The sequence below is a fragment of the Lissotriton vulgaris genome, chromosome 12 (assembly GCF_964263255.1).
Source record: "Lissotriton vulgaris chromosome 12, aLisVul1.2, whole genome shotgun sequence".
Lineage (NCBI taxonomy): Eukaryota > Metazoa > Chordata > Amphibia > Caudata > Salamandridae > Lissotriton > Lissotriton vulgaris.
In genome coordinates, this window is record NC_141700.1 from 548,094,298 (window position 1) to 548,113,883 (window position 19,586).

The window sequence follows — 19,586 nt, forward strand, 5'->3', positions numbered from 1 at the left end:
CACTTAAATTTGCGTGATGATGATCTTTTCTTTTTATAGTCTTGCCCTAAAACTGCCCTTTGACATGTTTGATTGATGTAGACATTGATACAGATTCTAAGCTTTTATCGAATGGTAGCAATGTTTAAGCTTGCAATTCTTCTTTAACTTTCTTCAAAATCTTATTGCACAGGTCATTCCATGCAAAATCCATTCTTTAAAAAAAAAATGTTATACTAAACTCGGAAATGTGTGTCTTATCTGTGTAGTTTAATGAAGAAATTAGTTTTTCCTTGTTTTTTTGCAAGTTATTTAGCAATAGCTGATACCTAAGAAGGTTTCAGCCGAACATTTGCAGCACCAGTCAAGTGCCCCAAGTATTTAACCTTAAAGTACATGAACTTATACTTACCTTTTTTAAGACTCCATCCTCCCTAAATATTCATCTTAGCATTGTTTGAGAGCAGTATCGTTGTGGCACGCAATTATCACATTATAATTCTTTATAGAACTCTAATAATGCTTATTTAAAAACTCAAAACTATTTTCTTAAGTGATTAAAGGAGGAGGGGAATGCACTCCATGCAGATAATATCTTAAAGTATTAATCCATATTTCCTCACTTTTGGCACTTTTACTGCCAGTTGCAGTCTAAAGTGTTAAGTTCTGAGACTTAAAAGCAAGTGCAAATTGCAACTGTGGATTCTGAAACTGCTCTTTATGCCTTCCATGATTTCAGCGAAATTAGAGACCTTATGCTCACCTTCTGTAGTAGGGGATCTCTGTGTATAGTCATAATCTAGTGAACAGTTCCGCCCATGTGCGTTGGAACCCGGAGCAATCAAAAATAATCTCTTAAAGGTGTCGAAAAATGCAGAACTGCACAGACACAAGAGAGAATTAAACACAGATAATGCAGCCTATATAACCAGGCTACACTGTCCAGTACTTCAACTAGAAATTCCACCAAAAATCCACAAACAGCAAAGTCTGTCCAGATTTCCCTCGCTTTAGCAGTAAAAACCCTCTGGAATGATAGAGAGGAAGACATGGACAGACAAGCCCCATAGGCTGCCATTATGTGGCTCAGAACAGGATACTGTGCCTTTAAGAGAACTTTCCAGAACTTCACAGTATCCCAGAATGCACTGCTGGTCCCTTTTACTTTCAGTTCTTTTTTCCGGATCCTGCAAGCAGGACCCTGGAGCATTGAGCTCTCCCTTTTCAAGGGTTTATTGGTGATTTTTCACTTTTGTTCAAGTCTTTGAGTGCTTTTCTAAAGTACTCTGGTGCCTATCTTCTTGTTAATCCTTTGGTGCACTCTTTGATTGTCAATATGCCTGTATTATTTGACAAATGTCCAGAGTGCTCCAGGAAGAAGGCCAAATCAGATCCACATGAGGTGTGTATCCTCTGCCTTCCCTCTTCCCATTTCCCAGAGGAGTGTGTAATTTGCTAGGGCTTTTCAGGCAGGACCCCGAAGGATAGAAAGAAGATCAGACTTCAGTATCCGTATAGGGGAGGCTTCGGGGACATTTTTCAGTTAAGGTGGAACTTTCAGGTGTACTATTTGCCCCATGCCCTTGATCCCTTGAGTTCTAAGAAAGATTCTCCCAGATTGTGCCCAAGTAATTATCCTAGCCCCAGATGGCCAATAAGGGTGTCATATGCAGACCGTCAGCATTATTCCCACGTGTCCCTGCTCAAACTGTCTTTCAGACTGGCTCTTCCCTCCCAGTCAGGGGGATACTAATGCTCCCCAGTCTCCGAGGCCTCCTTTTCATGTATGAGGATTGAACTGGGCATCTGAACTCCTTCCAGTTGCCACCGGAGGTGATAGACAGCAACTTGTCGTGCAACGTCCGCTTACACTGAAAGATGGAGCAACTTTGTTGCATAGTGTAGCAGACCACAACTTCCAGGCTAAGTTGTCCCAGATCTTACAGTTTGCATTATTCCTTGCCCAGAAGGGGATGTGTAGTAGGTACTGTCAAGGGGTACTTTATGGCATTTTCGGCATTACTCTGTCTTCCAGACCAGCCTCCTTTTTTCAAGTACCCCATTGTAGTGAATTTTCGGGACAGTTAGACACATTTGTATCCTTCAGCACCCTCGCTTGTGCGTCAGTGGCACCTAAACTTGTTTTTAACTCTTTTAATGGGGACTCCATTTGAGCCACTACATATTTGTCCTTTAAGAATGTTGACTTTGAAAAGTGTTTGAGTAGCCATTACCTCAGCCAGATATGTAAATGAGTAGCAGACTTTCAGTTGCTGTCCACTTCACAATTTTATATCCCGATAAGCTGGTGTTGCGAGCCAAGTCTGCTTGCCTGTCAAAAGTGCTGATTCCCACCTGAATCGATCCATTGCACTGTCCACCTTCTATCCCCTGCCCTATCTTGCTAAGAATGAGGAGCAGTTGCCAGGTTAGATCCTAAACAGGCAGTCAACTTCTACCTGGAACGTACCAAGAACATACAACTGGATGGCCAGCTCTTCGTAGGATACTGTGTTGCCATGAGAGGCCCGGCAGTGCAAAAAAGTACCCTATCCAGGTGAATTATTCTCTTCATTAAGTTCTACTATGCTGTATCTAGCAAGGAGCCCCCGAAAGGGATCCAAGCTCATTCCCCCTGAAGCAAACCACCACTTTTGATATTTCCAGTGACATCGGTAGCTGAGATCTGCAAAGCAGCGTCCTGGGCATCCCTGCACACCTTTGCCAAGCATTACTGCTTGGATTACAAGGTGCAAAGGGTTTGCCACTTTGCTATATATGTTTTGCAGGATTTCCTAGTTTAACTATCCATCCATCCTACTACTGGGTAAGATATTGCTCCGGAATCTATACTGTAGGTAGGAGTAGCCATCAGAAGAAAATGTTACTTCCTGGCAATAATGATCTTTAACATAGATACTCTTGTCTACCTGCATATTCCTCACTGACCTGCCCACCTCCATGTTTGATGTAAGTCTTGTAGGGAGAATTAATAGGATTCCAAATCTGTTTTGGTACTACACCACCTTATCATTGTCCGTCTGCTTGCCTCTAAGAACAGATGGAAAAAGAATAGATGGCAGCTGATGACGTTGCACAGTGTGGGTGCTGTATGGCCTGTATCCCTGAATTCTAAAGAGTGCCGTATGTTCTTTTACTTCTGTTGCTGATGGAAAGCCAGCACCCCTTACCCTCGATGGGAGAACTTTGAAGCTTCTGAATCCTTTCTGATGCCTGCGGGTTATTCAACAGGTCAGGATTTGCAAGTAGAAAGAGTATCCACCAGAAAGATAGTTACTGCAATTAAGTATATTTTTCATTTCATCCGTCCAGACCCCGTTGCCACAGAAGTCAACAGGAGTCATTTTCAGACTGCGGTGTCTCGTGATAGAAGTGGAGCACCATTGAATGTAACATATTGAGGTTGTCTGCGCTGGTGATACTGGAGAATAGCCTCTCCTGTCGATGAATAGTAATTCGCGAAGTAATTGGAGCATAGTCTTTTTTGGAAATGGGGTGCTGCTTGAACTGTTGATGAAATGAAAATGTAATGGGCCCTGGTGATAATTTGAAGTGACAAATATTGAGCATAGCATCCCATTTTGCAGATATTGGAGAGCACTGTACAATGCCTTGATATAGCTAAGTTTGTAGAAGATTTAGTGTTTCTTGTTTTCAACATTTATAGTAAATTGAATTTTACCTACAGTGCAATTATTTCCTAGCATTTTGCTGGAGCTCTTTTTACTATGTGTTTCATTTTCCTTTATTATGTATATTGAGTTAAAGCAACACTTTGATGCGTCAAGGACCTACACCCCAGCAAAACGGTAGTTACCTACCTTATTTTTTATACCAAGGTGCATTCTGGAAGTATGGATTTATTCTAAACAAGGATGTTGTGATTAAGATTCTTTCACGTATGATTTTGGAAGTTGGATATTCTGGAGACCAGGAGTGGTTGTCAAATTTTATGTTGATGCTTTCGGTATTTAAGATCTTTAATTGTTTTATTAATGTGTGGCTTTATAATTTGCCCCCCACCAAGATTGAGAGTGAATTTGAATGTATTTCACTGAGCCACACACTAGCACTCCTCTGCTGTGCAATGGGTATGCATACCTTCCTTGAAATTGTGGAAGCAATTCACAAGAGTCTCACTCATCAAATCCCAAGACAATCACAATGAAGGGGGCACAGGAACATGCTCATAGGTACATACACATTTGCATTAGTACATTTGTACTAGCCAAATCAAATTCCAGCCTGCAATGGAAAACTTGAAATCTTGGGAAAGTCACCCCCAACCTACCAAAAGTGCTGCAATGGCAGCTGGTGCTCTGTTGGATGAATCACTTCTAACTATGCAGTAATGCTGAAGTTACAATTTTCTTTTAGGTGCAGTATGAGTTTCTCATTCCAAATGACCATGAATAAAAATATTTTTGTCTGTTTTCCTTGTTTTACAGCACATGGTTATGAGCTTGAGGGTGTCTGAGTTGCAGGTGCTTTTGGGTTTCGCTGGCAGAAATAAAACTGGAAGGAAGCACGAGCTGCTGACAAAATCATTGCATTTGGTGAAGTCTGGTTGCAGTCCGGCCATCCAGATGAAGATCAAGGAGCTTTATCGGCGGAGGTTACCTCGCAAGATCCTGAGCCCAACAGAGCTATCAATGCTCCATATGCAGGGAGTGAACCTGCCCTCTGCTGCTGCTCTGACTCAAAGTGCTGTGTGCCACTTGGCCTACGATACCAGTCCTACAGGGTCTGGTGTTCCAGCCGCCATGTTACCCCCCATGCCCATGTTGGGACCTAAGCATGAAGTGGACTTGCAGCACCTTTCCCCACCTATTCACCCTGTTCATCCTGATGTCAAAATGAAGAGGCTACCTTTTTACGACGTTTATGACGAACTCATAAAACCGACCACGCTTGGTGAGTAAATCCAAAGAAAGGGGTTTGCACGTTTAATTTATTTGTTGCTCACTATTCTGCCTGTATCCCTGAATTCAAAAGAGTGCTGGATGTTCTTTTAAACACACCATATCAAGATCCAATTTTATTTGATTTTACAGCACAGTGGAGTGTAAGATATTACATTGGCAGCGATAACACCATTGTTGATCTAGTTAGCTCAGACTTTGCATTTTGTGTTTTCTTACTAACTTTGGCACCATTGAACACATTTTGCGTTCATCAATCAAGTGGGGACCAAGAACAAGTGGGTGTTGTGGGTCAAAATAGCATATATTTACTTTTTATGTCCAATACAGAAAAAATGGCTGAACGGAATAACACAAAATTTGGTACAAAGTTAGAACCTTAGTCAGAAAGCATGCTTAATTAATTTTTGTAAACCTGTTCAGCAGTTTTTGAGAAATTAGTGTTTAAAAATGTGCACAAGGTAGGCATTAAGGGCTTAAAAGTTAGAAATACATAGTACTGAGGTTCCTCCACTATCCCAGAATCCTTCATTTTGATTGGCCAGTCCTGCGGATCCAGAGAAGGAACACCTGTATCTTAAAATTCTGATTGTCTGGCTGCAACATGGGAAAAGTTGTTGTGACCGCCATTACAGGATGTTGGTACTCTGTTCCCAGATCATGAAGAAAGCTGAAAGATTACACCTAAGGGGGCAATCTGAACACACCTTAAGACCTTGGCCCACATGCTGTCTTCCCAAAGGTATCCTCCCTGTGGTCTAAATAAAGTTTTTTTTTTTTTAACTGTTGTTGCAGGATCCATGAATCCAGCAACTGGACCTGAGTAATCCATTTAGGGCCTCCTGTGTCCATCCGCAGATCCTCCTACGACGAAGGATCCAAAAATAACAAAATATAACTTGGATAGAAAAGTCTGGTCATAAACCCGGCTCATGGAGTGTAGGGTGCAGGACCGGGCCTCTAGCCATGCTCTGCAGTCAACCTCCTGCTGTGCTTGGCCCAGGGGTTTGCCTCTCATGGGAGGTTGGGCACAAGTCATCCTTGTTGTGCTTGTGTGTGGCCCCTCTACGGAGGACTTGTTAAGTGTGAGGGGATGGGGTAGATATGACCTTCGGGCCTGTTGCCAAATTCCACCGTGCGCAGCAAAAGGCATGTGGAGCATTGGGGGTTGTCCACAGGGCCCAGGCCCTTTGGGAAACACCCCATACGGCTGTGTGCAGTAGGGTGGGTGGCCACCTTCACAGGACTAGGCTCAGGTTGCCTGCTGGAGGTAGGGCGCAGGTAACATTCAAGGGTTTAAGCAGAGAGTCTGGCCAGAGGCCAGTTTTTTTCATCCAACCCTCTATTCCATTTGGTTTTTCTTTTGCTTTTGGCAACATTTCCTATGGGAGATAAATGGACTTAGGTTTTGTGCAAATCTGTCCTAAGGGTCAAAAGTTATAAATCAAACAATAGCATTTCCACAGAAACACCGCCTTAACAAGAGTAATTCCATGGCAATCGCCACTATTTTAATATATGTAGTTTTGAATTAAATTTAAATAGCAGTTACAATGCTGAGGTTAGTGATTTATCCAGTGGTTATCAATTATTGTTTATTATTACGATTAGTCTTGTGCTGTCACAGAAACCATTTCATGCTGCTACTTTGTGGTAGATTAAATTAATAGGAGGTAGGTGGGATCATTAGTAGGTGTTATGTGAGTGCATGAAAATGATGGGTTGTATAAATAGGTTAGAATAGAATATGTACTGTTAAGTTGCAGCTGATGAAACTCCACCCGATGAAAGATCCTGCCCATATCCCTTTTTTCATATTTGCATTAGAGTGGAGTGTTGCAAAGCGCAGTGTTGTGGAGTGTCGTAGAGTTGATGTTTGTGGAGCAGTGTAGAATGGAGACAAGTGTGTTGATTTAGAACGGAGTGTCCTGGTGTAGAGTGGAGTACATAGAGTGAGTAGTGTTGTAGAGAAACCTTGACTCATGTGAATAGAGGGGTGTAGGAGTGTCATAGAGAGGAGTGGCATAGAAAGGAGTGGAGGAAAGTGTCATAGCGTGTGTAGCCTGAGGTATGGCAGGATAAAATAAAGTGGCGCTTTCCAGGATGAATTGAAGGAAACATTCAGAGAGATGGTAAAAGGGTTATTCTCCACAGTAGGGTCAAACACAAGCTGGATAGTCTGAAAAAGTAGAGTCAGCAAATAGAAAGTAAGGATATGTGAATGACAAAATACTAAGCCAGTGCTAAGCAATAAGCAGAATGTATTCCTAGGTCAACTTTCAGCATGGCCAAAGATGTCTTTGCAACTAGACAGTTGTGCTTTCTGGTAGCCTTCGACCTCAAAAAGACCTTGACTTAAAATTAATAATGATTGTTCCCCTCTCCTTTCTTTCTGTGGAATGATCCTCTCCTTATGTTCCATCGCCTGCATGCCTGCTCTCTCTAAGTATAGCCTACTTTTTTTCTGTCCTCAATTCCTAATCTCTATTAGTGTATTTTTGAAAATTGCCCACACCTAATTTGCTAGATCACTATATATATTTAGATCTATATGCATATACAAGAACACGGTCACTGACAGAAGTAGATATAGGTTTGTTATGTTCAATAATGCAAAGCAGAAAAAGCCATGAAATTTACCAGTTAAGGTATACAGTGCATACCATAACTCACACCACGCCATGTTTTGGTCTGTTTGTATTTATTTTTTAGATGCCAATTAGCCAAGGGATGTGATCATCTTTTATGTCCTGTGTGATACTGGAAATGTAGTGAGTTTGCCATACCCTTCGCTCAAGACCCATGTCTTCCCAATGTTCAGTCTTCAAAGCAAGTCTTGATTTCGGGCCCTGTCATTCTGTATTTTCTTATCTCATATTGGCACCATTGTTGAAAAAGCTGGGGTGTTGGGTATGGAAGCTTATTGTGTTATTTTAGAGTCTGGCTTTAGCCAAGATCCAACTTATTTTTAGGGGCTTTCAGCCAGCCCTCTTCATCCATTGATCTGTTGAGTAAACATTTTTCTTCGGCATCAACGGCTTAAGGCAAAATGCCAACCCACTTGAATCATTTTTTAACTTCATTGTGAGTGACAACATTCTGTTCATTCACAAGGAGCATATCCACACACACAGTGGATCCTTTCAGTGCTCAGGACTACTGGTACTACCGCTATTCTTGAGACCAAATTATTTTTTCTTTATTTTTCATATTGGCGAGGACACCACCGTTACAATGTTTTATGAGACTATTATGGCAAAACAACAGGCTATGCTATTGGCAAATTGCCAGATCTAAGCCATGGCTGTATTTTTTAACACTGTGGATGAGAGGAATTCTGGATTTGTTTAACTGGTTTTACTTAAAATAGAACATTGCTTCCATAACATAAAACTTAAGAAGCCATCATCATCATCAAGACATCCCACCTGATCCTGTATTCTCCTCCAAAACCCCCGATATCTGTGTTGGGTAAATGCTTCCATTCGATCCCACTAAAAACCCTAGTCTCACCCTCCACTTAAATCATTCATTTGAGTTTCTGGGTAAAAATGTAGCAGGTGTGTTTTTCAGGCATAGAATAACATCTACAATGTATAAAATGAGTGTGTTCAAGTTGACGTGGAGCAAAACCTTTATGCCTTCATCAGTATTCCATTTTGGTATAGTTACTTTGTTGAAAGTTCAGTTACTTGTTTGAAAAGATAAAACACATCTGCCTATTAGTTTTTCGTCCCACTAGACCTGAAGAAATTGGTGTAGGTTATCTGAAATAGTCATATATTGGCAGTTGCATTTCACATCCTTTTATAAAGTATTTCACACAAGCAAATGTGAAAAACTAAAATTTGAACAACTCAGAACCCATTAAACTTGTGTAGTGGTAGAGAATAGATAAAACTGCCTGTAGAAAACAATGTTGTTTTGAGGTATCTATACAATTTAAAAAGCATTGACAGACATACCATAGAGAATCTTCAGCTTCACTTAAAATAACAAAGAACAACGAGCGTTGGCAACTATCGTATTGTAGTAGGTTTTGTTTAGTGCCTAATTCCCTAATGACTACCCAAAGTACTGCATTGGGCGAATAAGTTGATACTTTGCCGACAGTGTAGTTTCACGTTGTCCCCCGTATGGCAAAGGTAATGGTTTATAAGTAAGGATTGAAGAGAAATCCCAATTATTGCAATAAACTCCTAGCTGAATGTAGAGATGGTGTGAAGTGAATATGATACTTTTAAATATTTTGCACATACAAACTATTTTGGGAGTGTGGGCTAGTTCCACAAGGTCTAGTTTTCATTCTGCGATGCTTAGAGTGAGGGGGTCATCTATTTTGGACCAGCTAGGTCTTTACCACCTTTCATTTTCAGGCATTCTTAAATAGTCCTTACCCTGCCAGTATTTGGCTATCTGAACAAAGGAAAAAGTGCCACCTCTACTTAGTTTGTGAGTTTATAGTGATGGATCAAACTGTGCATCTTTTAATATAATCTATCAGTATCTAAGATGCAAGTAGATTGATTGAAACCCTTATTCTTTGTAGTATTGCAGCCCAAAAATATTTCCCAGACCCCTTTTAATTTAGGTCAGTAGATGCAAGTGGCTTAATAATGCCATGTTAAGCAGTGTATTGCACACTGTAGACAGCAAAACATAGCATTTGGAGAAAGTCAACTGCACAAGCTGAATGTTGTCACTCTATAGCTTGTGTTGTGAGTAACAGAATCTCAGTGTACTGTGTGATGTAGGTGCACAACAGGGATGAAGGCTGCCTCTGTAACCCCTTCCAAGTCTGGAAATTAATATTTGGCTCTCCCAGAAGAAAACAGTAACACACATAGTATACAGTTCATTTCTTCTTTATTATTGCTTATGGACGTAAAGACTCAACAAGACAGCACATGTACCTACACAGTGAGTGTGTGACCGTGGACTTCATCAATGGTGGAAAATTAACATACACATGTTTTAATCACTTGTATTGCTCCTTGTAATTGGCCATTCGCCCAAACACAGAAGAATGTGTAATTTCTCCAGTTACATTATGACTCAAAGTGAATAGAAACTAGTCAGAAAAGTAATCTCTGAGCATGAAAGAAACCTGGTATTAGCCAACCACCACCACCATCGCCCTCCCCCCCCTCCCCCCCCCCAGGAAACATGGGCAACGTGCCTCATTGCATCCCAGTCCTAGGAGTATTATCCCTGGGACAGTGGAATCTTGCGGCAGGCCCTGGGAGATGGGGTACAGGGGCCAACAGTTGTTGCGGAAAGGGGGCCCTACACACACGGCCCCACCCCATATGGGGCCAGTGTCACTGGCTGTGGAGAGACCCATAATAATCCTGGAGGCCGTTGGAGTTAAAGTCTTTCAGTCTTTCTTTGCAGTGACATCAGGTGGCTTCTCCTTCCAGCTGGGCATTCTTTCGCTGTTGTTGTTCTCAGGTTCTGTGTCTTCTCATCAGTACCTCCTTTCTGCAGGGGTTATTAAGTCGGGGTGGAAAGTTCTAGAAGGCAGGCAACCCTGGCCAAACCAAGGATGTCACTTTATCACACCACCCCTGTCCACCCATCCTCTTCAACAGCATTCTGGGACATTCTGATATGGAAAAATTCAAGATGTCTGTGGAAAGAGCTTCCCCGAGAGCCTCAGCTCTGCTCCTAGCTGAAGCAGCTGGCTGACCCCTTTATACCAAAACTTCAGGAGTCTCCTCCTGCGTTGGACTCTAGAGGTCTGGCCTTCCTCCTTTGCTTCTGTGGGCTTAGGCTGTCCCAGCCCGGGTGCAGTGTGACAAGCTAATTAACTGATGCAGATTTCTTCCCCTCCTCCTCCTCCAGGTCAGTATCAATCCTTGAAGAGCCAAGATGGTAGTCTCACATGTTCAACATGTACACGTGTGCTGTCCTGTTCCATGTAATCAGACCAGAGCCTCTTAACCTGAACACTGAACCTATCTAAAAAAGCGGACAATGGCAGATAGCTTTTTCAGTCCCATATTGTAAATTTACTTTGAGTGAGGCACGCTAATAGTAAACGCCCCCAAAAAAAGGTAGTCAGATGCAAAAAATCCAGGTAGATCAAATGGACAGAAGCAGTTTGCTACAGGTATTAATTGCAGACCTTGACAGCTATCCCAAATCTTTGTCATCAGGTTACTTCCTTTAAAGGTGAAATGAGTTTTGGGGCTTCGTAGGTCTCACCTTGAGAAAATCTCTCACCTACTCGATCAAAAACGTGCAGTAGGCTTACCGCCCTCCTGTTGCTTGCCCTTGGTTGCCTTTTTTGTCATTCTCATTTGTTTGCTATTAAGTTAATGGCTTTCCTTCCTCTTTTTTAGGTCGAGCAGACGTAAAAAGCAGGCGAAGCCTGCTGTCTGCGAAGACATCTTTTGCTGGCGTGTCTGGAGGAATGTGAGACAGCGATCAGGCACGAGCCTCGCTGTCTCAGATTCCTCCTCAAGGGCGCGCACGGCACCACACATGCATGCGCATACACAGAGACACACAAGCGCCCATGCACGCACCCATACATACAGAGAACGCACCCCCGCCGTCGCATACACACACGAGCGCACACACACACACACTGCATACACACACTGCATACGCACACGCTCCCCCCCTTACCTCACCAGAGACACACACACACGTGCGCACACACGCGCGCGCACACATCCCCCTCACACCCCACTCACCAGGTTCTTCTTGCGTGTCCCTCGGCAGCCAGGGGGTCATTCCGGGTAACAGGCGGGGGCCGCGGGGCTCTCCACGAGCACGGGAGCCCCGCTAGCTAACACGGAAATCCTCCGGCGGGCACAGGAGCGCCTGCTTCCTGTTTTTGCCCGGCCCGGCCCCCGTCCCAACAAAGTTTGCCTGGCTTCCTGTTAAAGCCGGGCTGTGGCGGTGATTTATTTTTATTTTCAAAACGTATATTGTCGGTTCTATTTGTGTATTTTTTCTAGACGGACCTGTGGGAATAACCTAATAGATATACATTTAAAAAATGCTCACATGGTGGTGACATTATTCTTTTTAGACTGCAGGGCTACATTGAAATGTTGTCTGTCCCTTCTTAGAATTTCCTTCAGCACTTGTTTTCAGCAATTAATTACGTCTGCTTTTTTTAAAATGGGTTAAACGTGACTACAGATCTCAGCATTGAACATAAACCACTCGGATATTGTGCGGAATAAAGTTCGGTATTTACCGCTCCCACTAAAATGCTGTTTCTATGGGTTCGGATATTTACTGGTTGTGTTAAATACCTCTAATGCTGGCTTTTCAGCTTCTGAATAAGGCTCACTGTGCATATTCAGTATTAAACACACCAAAAGTCTGCATTTTTGCCTTTTCAAGGTATTTTCTGCTAAGGAATGTTTGCAAGTTCGACACGCCGGAATCTGTCGGTAGTAGACTGAGGTTGCGATCATTATTAGACAACTCGTAATTCCACTCTCCATGCAAACTGAAATCAGAATGTAGCGACTGATTTGTAAGCAGGGCTCAGTATTCCTTTGTCTGTATCTCAGCCTGCTGCGCTCGACTTATCACTTATCAATGCCTTCGCTCGTTTTCCTGCACATTCACCTTTGTGGTGTACAAAGGGCATTCATAGTTCCTCTGTAGTTGTGCCACACACTCACACGTGTGCACGCACCCATGACTCTTCAGGTTCTCTGCACACCCAAATATGGAAAGGCACACCTGTGGTCCCCTAGCAACCCGGTGCCCAGATCTACGAAACCGATGAGGGCTTGGGCCTTACCCAGACTTGCACCTGTTCAAAGGTGCCAGTAAAGCAATGTGCACGTGTTGGGCGGCGATGGCCATTGACAGTTTTAAGTGGGATGAAGAACTGCGGTGGTGGGGTGTCTTAAGATAACAATCTGTGTGCAGCCCGACTGCTATGTTGCTATCTCTTTCTGTCATTGCGCCCAGATGTATAATACACGTAACATTACACCTACAACAAGCCATGACTATTGGCTTTGTCAATGGTTTTTAGTTGCATAAGATAAATAAGCAACAACAATGGCTTCGTTGTATATAAAATTAAAAATGATTCGGTTCTAAAATGATGAGACTGAAAGAACTATAACGAGTTTCTTTGTTACACCAAAGGCAGTGGAGGGTGGCACTGCTGCACAGTTAAGATTTTTTTTCCCACCTCGAGGATGAGGGCAAACAGTGAGAGCCCTATAGATGGGGACCTGTCTCAGCTCCTGCTTTTTAGAATTGCCTGTGCTGAGCACCGACAGGACCCGGCCCACTTAAAATTCTGAACATTGACCACGATCGCCTTTGGTCCTTTTAGACAGCAGTGACGTGTCAGTATGCTGTAGAAGCTACTTACCCTCGTCTCTGCTCAGTTGCATCCCGTGGGCACCTTTCTCCTTAACTGCAGTCCACCTAATGACTACCAGGCTGCCTGACTTCTGTCTTGGCCTTTCCAGTACAAAATTATAGCATGAGACATGTTTGTGTTTATTACATTGCCATGGTTACAGAAATGAGCAAGGCAGCAGGCTTGCACAGCAGAAACATTCATTGGACACAGTGTCTTTGTTCCTCAAATCTTTAAAATGTCTGATTACTCATTTTGTTAGGCCACACAAACGTTTAGACACCCTCCCTCACAATCTGAACGTTTCACATTTTTCTTAATTCCGAATTGTGCTAAGGACATTTGTATTTTAAGGATGCGCGACGCTGTGTAGCTATGGCTGGAGAAGTTGGTGGTTACAAATTTTGAGGCACTCTGACTACCGGATGCCGAGGACTGTCAGTGTGGCACTACTGCCCTACCATTATAGGAGGAGCCTCTGCCCTCTGGTCACGTGAGGTTTAGAACTGAAGATGCTGTTCCCATAGCCCAGTTTGAAATCGTTTGCAGCAATGGAATTTCCAGACAGTAACTCTTGACTTCGATCAGAAGGAGTTAATGGAAGCTGCGCTCAGGATCTAGTGAGGATGCTACGAGTCGGTGTACCACGCGGGTGGACGGCGTCTCCCCACTTATTTTACCGGGAGCTCGAGAACTATAAACTGCAACTTGAGGGCAAGCCACCTTTAGTGACGTCACTTCCTGTCGTGACGTCACCACCCCCCACTTCTTTTTTAGGTCGAGCAGACCTAAAAAGCAGGCGAAGCCTGCTTTGTCTGCGAAGACATCTTTTGTTGGCGTGTTCCGATGAATGTGAGACAGGGGATGTGCACGAGGTTCCCATCGGCGATTTCACCTCGTGGGCGCGCACGCCCAGCCGGCGCCGTGCACAACCCCTGTTCTCAACATTCACCGCAAGTCAGCTTCTGGCCATTGCGCGCGTACACACACAGGCAAAGTCACGCTTGCGCACACACATTCTCCCCCCCCCCCGCCCCCCCAGGCATACATACACACACAGGCAGGCAGGCACACACACACACACACACACACACACGCACGCACGCACGCACCCACGCACCCCCCTCCCCCACCACTCACGGGGCTCACGCGCACAGACACACATATCCCCCCTCCACTCACAGTGCTCTTTTGTCGCGTCGCCTCGCTGAGCTCCTTTTCTCCGGCGCAACGGGCAACACCAGCCTCTTCCGGCCACGTCACAGGCCCCGCCCATGTCACGGGCAAGGATGCCTGACTTCCTGGTTTCGCCCCCGCCAGCAACTCTGCTTCATGAAAGCGTGCAGCAACCTAGACCGGTAACTTGTGATTGCGGGAAAATTACTTGTTGTTAATTGCTCGCTTGTACATTTCTGTTCCTATTGTGAAGTGCTCTGACGCCTTCGGGGAAAATCCGCGCTCTATAAAGACGCGTAAGTAAGTAAATTGTTCAGCTCTGCCCAGCGTCGCTGTTAGACACCTTACACCCTTTGTTTGTGGTTGTGGTTTTACTTTCACTGCCTGTGTTCATTTAAGATGGTGTCCCCCCTTTGCATTTGCGGGTTCGTTTTCCTTGTGTTACCGTTTTTGTCCCCTTTCCTGTCTTCGTCCGCTTTGCTTCCGCTTGTATCACGGCAGAATTCGGTCGTTTTGCGCAGATCGACGGGTAATTGGAGCCCGGCACTGCAGTATAGCGCCCACGCGTCGAATGTAACGCTCACATAGCTCCTTCCCACGGCAACAAAGCGGCACTGTGGCTGGAGCTCGTGTACAGCGCCTTCCTGCAGTATAGAGGCCACGTACATTCCTTCCCGATAAAAGTGCAGGGGTCACCACAGCAATATAGCGCCCACACTCCGGGAATAGTGTTTAAGTAGCGCGTACCTCCAGAAACTTTATGCGGGACCCCAGCCACACAGCGGCTGCAGACAGTGAGGTGGGGGGCACCGCTCCTTACGTGAAGCGCTGTATGGAACACTTCTAGGCACCTTTGGGAGACAGTGATTCCAGTTCAGCCCGTCGAACAGTCCAGCTTCCCGTCGGCGATAGAACCAGGAACTAGGCCTTGTTCTCAAGTGATGCCCGTGACCTGCTTCCTCGGCTGCCCGCACCGAGGGTCCTAAGATATCTCTGATCCCCTGATCATGCAGGACTGTTTTGTTGCCCTATGCGCCCTCCGCTTCCCAACAGCCCCCAGAAGCTTACATCATCTTCTAACAGCGCTTTGTGACTGTGTATCGGAGCTGGTGCTGGGCTCAGTCGATCTAAGTCACCATTTTGTGTGACATATTCGCTCCGTGTTATTTCCGAGATATAGACCGCCAGGTGACCCTCCCTTTGGTGAGACAGATCAGGCTGCCTTGCTCTCGGTAGCCGTAGCCGAGTTTAGATCACACCGCCCACTTGAGCTTTCCAAGCTTTTCAAGCCCTCCTGCGGGAGCGAACCTGTAGCGTACCTTCCAGTAATCAAACTCAGTTTTCAGCGTGCGCTTTTGTCTGGCGCAGCTCTTGGTTCACAGCTGTGTTTCTCTTGGGTTTCAGCTTTGATGGACCACCATTTTGGTCTTGCATCTCGTTCCCCTCTTTTCTGAGGAGCCACCACGATTTTCTCTCTTACTCGGGCACCGGAGGTTGTTGCATTGCTGTCCACCTTGGCAGCGGGCTTTCCGATGCTTACATTTTACATTTGCTGTGCCCCCTCGCTCGCATACTCATCTCAATTCTTGAGATGAGTCTTCTCAGCCAGGACGTCGCAGCGCGAGCTGGGTGGGGCAGGTGAGCACCCTCACACACCCACACCCTCACACACCCACACCCTCACACTCCCCAACGCTCACACCCTCACACTCCCCCACCCTCACACTCCCCCACCCTCTCACTCCCCCACCCTCTCTCCCCCACCCTCTCACTCCCCCACCCTCTCACCCCCTCACCCTCACATCCCTCACCCTCACATCCCCTCACCCTCACATCCCCTCACCCTCACATCCCCTCACCCACACATCCACTCACCCTCACATCCCCTCACCCACCCTCACTCACCCTCACACACCCTCACAACACTCTCACCCTCCCCCTCACAAACCCTCACCCTCACACACCCTCACCATCACACCCCCCCATCATCACACCCCCCCACCATCACACACCCCCACCCTCTCACCCACCCCCACCCTCACACACCCCACCCACTCACCCTCACACCCCTCACTGCCACTCACCCTCACACCCCTCACACCCCTCACATCCCCTCACCCTCACATCCCCTCACCCTCACATCCCCTCACCCTCACATCCCCTCACCCTCACATCCCCTCACCCTCCCTCACCCTCACATCCTCACACCCCTCTACCCCTCACACACCCTCACACCCCCACACCCTCACTCACCCTCTCACACACTCACTCACCCTCAATCACCCTCACACCCCCTCACTCACCCTCACACCCCCTCACTCACCCCCACCCTCACACACCCCCACCCTCACACACCCACCCTCACCCACCCCCACCCACACACACCCTTGCCCCCCCTCCCGCACACACCCTCACACCCCCTCTGCCCTCACACCCCCTCACCCTCACTCAACCCCCACACCCTCACTCAACCCCCACACCCTCACTCAGCCTCGTGCCCTCACCCTCACAACCCTCTCACCCCCACTCACTCACCCTCACACCCCCTCAACCTCACATCCCCTCACCCCCCTCACCCTCACACCCCCTCACCCTCACACCCCCTCACCCCCACCTCACACACACTCACCCCCTCACACACTCACCCTCACACCCCCTCACCCTCACACCCCCTCACCCTCACACCCCCGCCACCCTCACACCCCGTCACCCTCACACCCCCGTCAACGCCATACCCCCTTCATCCGCACACCTTGTCACCCTCACACCCCCGTCACCCTCATACCCCCGTCACCCTCACACCCCGTCACCCTCACACCCCCGTCACCCTCACCCCCTCACACCCAACACCCTCACCCTCACACACCTTCAGCCTCACACCCCCTCACCCCCACACACCCTCACACCCCCTCACCCCCATCACCCTCACCCCCCCTCACCCTCACCCCCCTCACCCCTTCACCCTCACCAACTCACACCCTCACAACCCCATCCCCTCCGCCTCATCCCCCCTTACCCACCCCCTCACCCCCACCCCCTCACCCTCACACCCCTCACCCTCACACCCCTCACCCTCACACCCCCCTCACCCTCACACCCCGTCACCCTCACACCCCCGTCACCCTCACCCCCGTCACCCTCACACCCCCGTCACCCTCACACCCCCGTCACCCTCACACCCCCGTCACCCTCACACCCCCGTCACCCTCACCCCCGTCACCCTCACCCCCGTCACCCTCACCCCTGTCACCCTCACCCCCGTCACCCTCACACCCCGTCACCCTCACACCCCGTCACCCCCTCACCCTCACCCCCACACACCCTCACCCTCACACACACCCTCACACCCCCTCACCCACCCTCACTCCCATCACCCTCACCCCCCCTCACCCCCCTCACCCTTTCACCCTCACAACCCCACACCCTCACAACCCCACCCCCTTACCCTCACCCACCCCCTCACCCTCACCCACCCCTCACCCCCCCTCACCCTCACACCCCCTCACCCTCACACCCTCCCCCTCACACCCCCCTCACCTCACACCCTCCCCCTCACCTCACACCCTCCCCCTCTATAGCTTGTGTTGTGAGTAACAGAATCTCAGTGTACTGTGTGATGTAGGTGCACAACAGGGATGAAGGCTGCCTCTGTAACCCCTTCCAAGTCTGGAAATTAATATTTGGCTCTCCCAGAAGAAAACAGTAACACACATAGTATACAGTTCATTTCTTCTTTATTATTGCTTATGGACGTAAAGACTCAACAAGACAGCACATGTACCTACACAGTGAGTGTGTGACTGTGGACTTCATCAATGGTGGAAAATTAACATACACATGTTTTAATCACTTGTATTGCTCCTTGTAATTGGCCATTCGCCCAAACACAGAAGAATGTGTAATTTCTCCAGTTACATTATGACTCAAAGTGAATAGAAACTAGTCAGAAAAGTAATCTCTGAGCATGAAAGAAACCTGGTATTAGCCAACCACCACCACCATCGCCCTCCCCCCCCCTCCCCCCCCCCAGGAAACATGGGCAACGTGCCTCATTGCATCCCAGTCCTAGGAGTATTATCCCTGGGACAGTGGAATCTTGCGGCAGGCCCTGGGAGATGGGGTACAGGGGCCAACAGTTGTTGCGGAAAGGGGGCCCTACACACACGGCCCCACCCCATATGGGGCCAGTGTCACTGGCTGTGGAGAGACCCATAATAATCCTGGAGGCCGTTGGAGTTAAAGTCTTTCAGTCTTTCTTTGCAGTGACATCAGGTGGCTTCTCCTTCCAGCTGGGCATTCTTTCGCTGTTGTTGTTCTCAGGTTCTGTGTCTTCTCATCAGTACCTCCTTTCTGCAGGGGTTATTAAGTCGGGGTGGAAAGTTCTAGAAGGCAGGCAACCCTGGCCAAACCAAGGATGTCACTTTATCACACCACCCCTGTCCACCCATCCTCTTCAACAGCATTCTGGGACATTCTGATATGGAAAAATTCAAGATGTCTGTGGAAAGAGCTTCCCCGAGAGCCTCAGCTCTGCTCCTAGCTGAAGCAGCTGGCTGACCCCTTTATACCAAAACTTCAGGAGTCTCCTCCTGCGTTGGACTCTAGAGGTCTGGCCTTCCTCCTTTGCTTCTGTGGGCTTAGGCTGTCCCAGCCCGGGTGCAGTGTGACAAGCTAATTAACTGATGCAGATTTCTTCCCCTCCTCCTCCTCCAGGTCAGTATCAATCCTTGAAGAGCCAAGATGGTAGTCTCACATGTTCAACATGTACACGTGTGCTGTCCTGTTCCATGTAATCAGACCAGAGCCTCTTAACCTGAACACTGAACCTATCTAAAAAAGCGGACAATGGCAGATAGCTTTTTCAGTCCCATATTGTAAATTTACTTTGAGTGAGGCACGCTAATAGTAAACGCCCCCAAAAAAAGGTAGTCAGATGCAAAAAATCCAGGTAGATCAAATGGACAGAAGCAGTTTGCTACAGGTATTAATTGCAGACCTTGACAGCTATCCCAAATCTTTGTCATCAGGTTACTTCCTTTAAAGGTGAAATGAGTTTTGGGGCTTCGTAGGTCTCACCTTGAGAAAATCTCTCACCTACTCGATCAAAAACGTGCAGTAGGCTTACCGCCCTCCTGTTG

General features: G+C 46.9%; 1 protein-coding gene across 2 annotated transcripts in view; it reads left to right on the forward strand.

The window, feature by feature from the left end:
* PIAS3 (protein inhibitor of activated STAT 3) overlaps positions 1–19,586 on the forward strand; it is a 597,438-nt gene that overhangs the window by 304,124 nt on the left and 273,728 nt on the right. For both annotated transcript variants that reach the window (XM_086945355.1, XM_086945354.1), the window contains exon 2: positions 4,449–4,914. In XM_086945355.1, the coding sequence (XP_086801481.1) occupies positions 4,452–4,914 (463 nt within the window). In that variant the 5' untranslated portion in view covers positions 4,449–4,451. The remainder of the gene's footprint in view (positions 1–4,448; positions 4,915–19,586) is intronic.